This window comes from Buceros rhinoceros, unplaced genomic scaffold (assembly GCF_000710305.1).
Source record: "Buceros rhinoceros silvestris isolate BGI_N320 unplaced genomic scaffold, ASM71030v1 scaffold7868, whole genome shotgun sequence".
In the NCBI taxonomy this organism is placed as follows: Eukaryota; Metazoa; Chordata; class Aves; order Bucerotiformes; family Bucerotidae; genus Buceros; species Buceros rhinoceros.
Window position 1 is genome coordinate 30213 of NW_010427445.1, and position 4764 is coordinate 34976.

At 42.8% G+C, this 4764-nt stretch overlaps 1 protein-coding gene across 1 annotated transcript in view; it reads right to left on the reverse strand.

The window, feature by feature from the left end:
• Nucleotides 1–4764, reverse strand: part of LOC104498517 (von Willebrand factor-like) — a gene marked incomplete at both ends in the record, with an annotated part of 37857 nt that overhangs the window by 27831 nt on the left and 5262 nt on the right. The window contains 2 exons of the mRNA XM_010141910.1: nt 3252–3467; nt 4430–4625. Of these exons, the coding sequence (XP_010140212.1) occupies nt 3252–3467; nt 4430–4625 (412 nt within the window). The remainder of the gene's footprint in view (nt 1–3251; nt 3468–4429; nt 4626–4764) is intronic.

The window sequence follows — 4764 nt, forward strand, 5'->3', positions numbered from 1 at the left end:
TTTCTTCTTTCCCCTTAATCCCCTTCTGTCTCTAGCGAGACAAAGGGAATTCGTTAGGGAATTCGTTAAGGATTTTGAGGAGTTGTTACCTCGGTCCCTTGACCCTTAACACTCCACCACTTCCCTGGACAGCCTGTTTCAATGCTTGTCAAATACTTTCTGTAAAGATATCTTTCCTAATATCCAGCATAAACCTCCCCTGGCACAACTTGCAGCCATTTCTTCTCATCCTATGGCTTGTTACTTGGGAGAACAAACTGACCCCCACCTCCCTACAACCTCCTTTCAGGTAGTTGTAGAAAGTGAGAAGGTCTCCCCTCAGCCTCCTCTTCTCTAGGCTACACAACATTTCTTCTCATCCTATGGCTTGTTACTTGGGAGAACAAACTGACCCCCACCTCCCTACAACCTCCTTTCAGGTAGTTGTAGAAAGTGAGAAGGTCTCCCCTCAGCCTCCTCTTCTCTAGGCTAAACAACTCCAGTTCCCTCAGAAGCTCCTCATAGCACTTGTGCTCTAGATCCTTCACCATCTTCACTGCTCTTCTCTAGACATGCTTCAGCACCTCAATGTTTTTCTTGAAGTGAGGGGCCCAAAACTGGACACAGTACTCAAGGTGTGGCCGCTGATACAAGCCAGGATGCCATTGGCCTTCTTGGCCACCTGGGCACACTGCTGGATCATATTCAGCTGGCTGTTGACCAGCACCCCCTTTTCTGTCCTTTTCTGCTGGGCAGCTTTCCAGCCACTCCTCCCCAAGCCCCAGTACTGAGCCCTGGAGAACACCACTTGCGACTGGTCACCAACTGGATTTCACTCTATTCACCACAACTCAGGTCCCAGTCATCCATTTTTTTACATGCATGTTCTCCTTCCATGCAGCACGAAGGGATTGGGTCTGTTGCTTATTCATAGTGGGCTGCAAGAGTATGAGTCAGCTTTTAAACAATCAAACTGCAACTAATATAATTTCAAAGATCTGGGAGATGAACGAGCTTGTTAGCTTGACACACAGCAGAAATGCTGTGCTACACTAATGACTTACCTCCCTGCCACTTATCCACTTCAAATCAAGCAAACCAGTTCTGTCAAGTCATTTCCTAAGATGCTGAATCTCCGTCGACCAAGGCAGGAGCAGAGCACATGCTGTGCTACACTAATGACTTACCTCCCTGCCACTTATCCACTTCAAATCAAGCAAACCAGTTCTGTCAAGTCATTTCCTAAGATGCTGAATCTCCGTCGACCAAGGCAGGAGCAGAGCACGTGTTCAGTGCACTGGGCCATCAGCACAAATTATGCAACCTGCACATTCAGGTCTTGAGCCCATTAAAAGAGGGATTGTTCTCCTCCGTGTGACAGGAGATGTCTAGGGTATCAGGATTATTTAATGGGGTCTGATGGATCTACAATCAGGGAAATTGTCACTTTATGAGAGCATAAAGCGCTCTGTAATGCACAGAAAGGAGGAAGCATCTCTGCACTATTAAAGATTAATTGTGAAAATTGACTTGTTCAATTACAGAAAGAACGATGGTGCATTATCGCTGCTCTTTCTTTTAGCCTCCAGACCTACACATTTTTAAAAGGATTTTTATTACATTACTGTTCCACTCTCTGAACATTTACATAAATTAGGTAAAATATTATGAAACCATGCAGCAGTTTAACATAAACTGGTTTTGTTCTCATTTGCAGTAAATACTCTCCAGCCTGCAGAATTTGTGGTCACTGATCTTACAGGTTCAGACCCTACCATCTGGAAGGCCAGTGATCTCTCTTTCTCCCTCTCTCTTCCAGATTCTAACATTCAATTTACAAGCACTTTTCCCACCCTGTGTTTGGAGAGAAGTAGCAGAATGGATCTGGAGGGCTGCCAAGCATGCATGATTTTCCCCAAAATTTTCAATTGCCTTCTTTCCTTAAGAGCAAAATTGTTAAGGAAAATGGAAAAACATCCATTTCACAAATCTTTATGGGGGAAAGTGTGTCCATGTTCCATCGAAATTCCACTGGTGTTGTTTCCTACCACACTGACTTAACAGAGAAAGAAAAGAAATAAAAGATGTTGGCTGCTTCTGCTCCAGCTTCTTAGCAGTTTGGCTATTAATCTTGCACTGGACTGATATATGCAAAAACATTCTATTAATTCTGTTACCCCATCTTTGTAACCCAAACCTGCAGTCTGAATTTTCACTCTATCTTCTTGCAACATCTCATCTTTTAGACTGCAAGCTTTTGAACTAGGGTTGCTATTTATTACAGGTGGCATCCTGCAAACAATCCAGAGAGGAGTTTGAAACTCAACTCTTGCTGAGTCTCATAGAAGTTAAATATCCGCATAAAATTTCACAGACAAAGCTCTTGTTGGCTTAGCTCAGTGGTGCCACCCACAGCCTGTTGATCAAGGCTCAGGATCTCATTTTGAGCCAGCTGCCACATCATACTAGAATTTACAAGGAGAATAAGGAAAGGAACGCATATGTGGTGAGAAAAATTATGCTCACCCACTAGCTGAATGTTGTACATGAAATGAGATCTGACATAGGTCTTGGACATCTGCACTGACAGGGTAATAATCAAACTGCTAAGAGAGAAAGATGACAGAGAGGTTGTGGGATCTCCATCCCTGGAGATATTAAAAACTTTCTGGATATGACCCGAGGCAATCTATGTTAGCCCTGCTATGAGCAGAGGTGGTACCATAAGACTGCCAGAGATCCCTTCTGATACAAGTTTGTCTATCCTTATGTGATGCTGTTCTGTGATTCCACTTGACCGAGTATCTGCCTTTGTGTTTCCTCTACACCATCAACCTCGGCTAAAGACAGGCGTCACTGACAAGTCAGGAACTGGGAAGCTTAGTTCTTGAAAGGAGAAGACTGGAAAGGAGAAGATACCAAAAAAAACCAATTAATACGTTACTACAAATCACTTGGATGTTCCTACCATGGGATAATCAGAAAGTTTCCAGGAGAGTACCTGAAACTTCAATACAACTGAAATACAAATCCAGTCACAAGTTCTGCTGAAGTATGTCAGGTGACTGCTTCTCTGCCCCAGTGCTGAGCAGTCTCTGTGAACAGTTTCTGCATACTCGCTAGAGTGGAGGAAAGATATCCTCTCATCACTTGCCATAAGAAATATTTGGCACCTTGCAGAAAACCTTTCAGTCTAGATTTCTCATCTGACATTGCCTAGAGATTCCTTAGAGATAAGGAAAACAAGTGGAGGTTAGGAGCATTTCACTTACGGCAGAAGTCAGGTTCTCTCCACTGGACCAGGATGGTCTTCCTAGCACAGGCTGCTGCATAATTAGCAATCGTGGAGCACAGACAATCCTTTCCATTGGAGCAGGAGCAAACATCAAAGCGGCAGTTCTTCACATAAGGTGTGGGATTGACTTCATGGTGACAGGGTTCAAATGCAGGAGATAACAGAACTGAGCAGGACTCCTCAGCATATTTGGCTGAAAAGAGAAAAGTGACATGCTTGCACTGAATCAATCAGTGGTTTTCAAGAAAAGCTAGAAGAGCCACAGTAAGCATTTGTCTTTTCTTTTCTAAAAAAACCCACCAAAACACACAGAAGCGTAAAACAGGATCAGGTAGGCATAGATAACATTGTAGTTCATAGGTAATGAGCTCCACTAAAAGAGTAACGTTTCGCTGATAAAACAAGTAAAGAAAATGCTTTTGCATCCTGTTACCGCTGCTTCTGGTGCTGTACTTCCTTTTACAGGGCCTCTGCTTTCTGCTGCTTTCTATACATGCAAAATTAAACCTTCTAGGCTGCATTACACTCACAAATCACTGGTGCCTGTGCTGATCTACAGCCGTAATTTTTTCAGTAAGCCTGTTCTGCCCACAAACCAGATGTTCCTGCAACACCTGGGACAAGAAAATTGCTCCGAGAATCTCTCCCTGTGTCCAACAAGGACTGCTAAGCATTATGGAGAGAAAGAGAAAGTGTGCCTGTTGGGATGCAATAAAAGATGGGAGACAAGGGACCAGGAAAAGTGTATAAAGCATAAGGACAGGTAGGTGAAGAAGACGGGTGGTTTGTCCATGCAGAGAATAACAGTATTGCTGTCACTTTTAAGAGTAGTTTTAGTGGCACAAGTTTGTGCTGTGGCTGTGATGGTCTAACTCTGACTGTGGTCCAAAGTGAACAGCAGCATGAGCTCACATTACTGATTTTTGTTTCCAGTTTTCACAAAACGTTACGTTTTTCTTAGGAAGCCTCAGTGTCTGTTCTTTTGGAGTTTTTAAAAAAAAAGAGATTACAACCACCCCACTGCTGATGTAAGCAATGCTAGCTTCTTCTCTTTTTCTTTATTTTTTCTCTTTTATTTATTTTTATTGTTTATTGTTATGTAAAGCAGAAGATCACAGTTTGCTGCACATGTTAATTTTTGATGGAGTTCAGTACCTAAACGAGGATTGAGATTGCAGGGATCACTGTCCTGTTTTAATAAGTTTTGGCAGTCTGCTTTGAGCTTCCAGGAGTTTCCAAAATCTTCCAGAAGAGCTTCCACCATACCAGAAGGCGTAAGAAAATCGTCCCCTTGGTTACCATTGTAATTTCCACACAGGCCACACATCCTTTCGGAATAGACTGGAGACACCTAAGGAACATAACATTAGGCAGGTCATCCTCCAGAGTAGGTCATCACTACATAGCAAAAGTTTCTAAAGAATGAACCATACACAATTTAACTATCAAGAAAATTCTCAAATACACGATTAAACACCATAGACACTCTT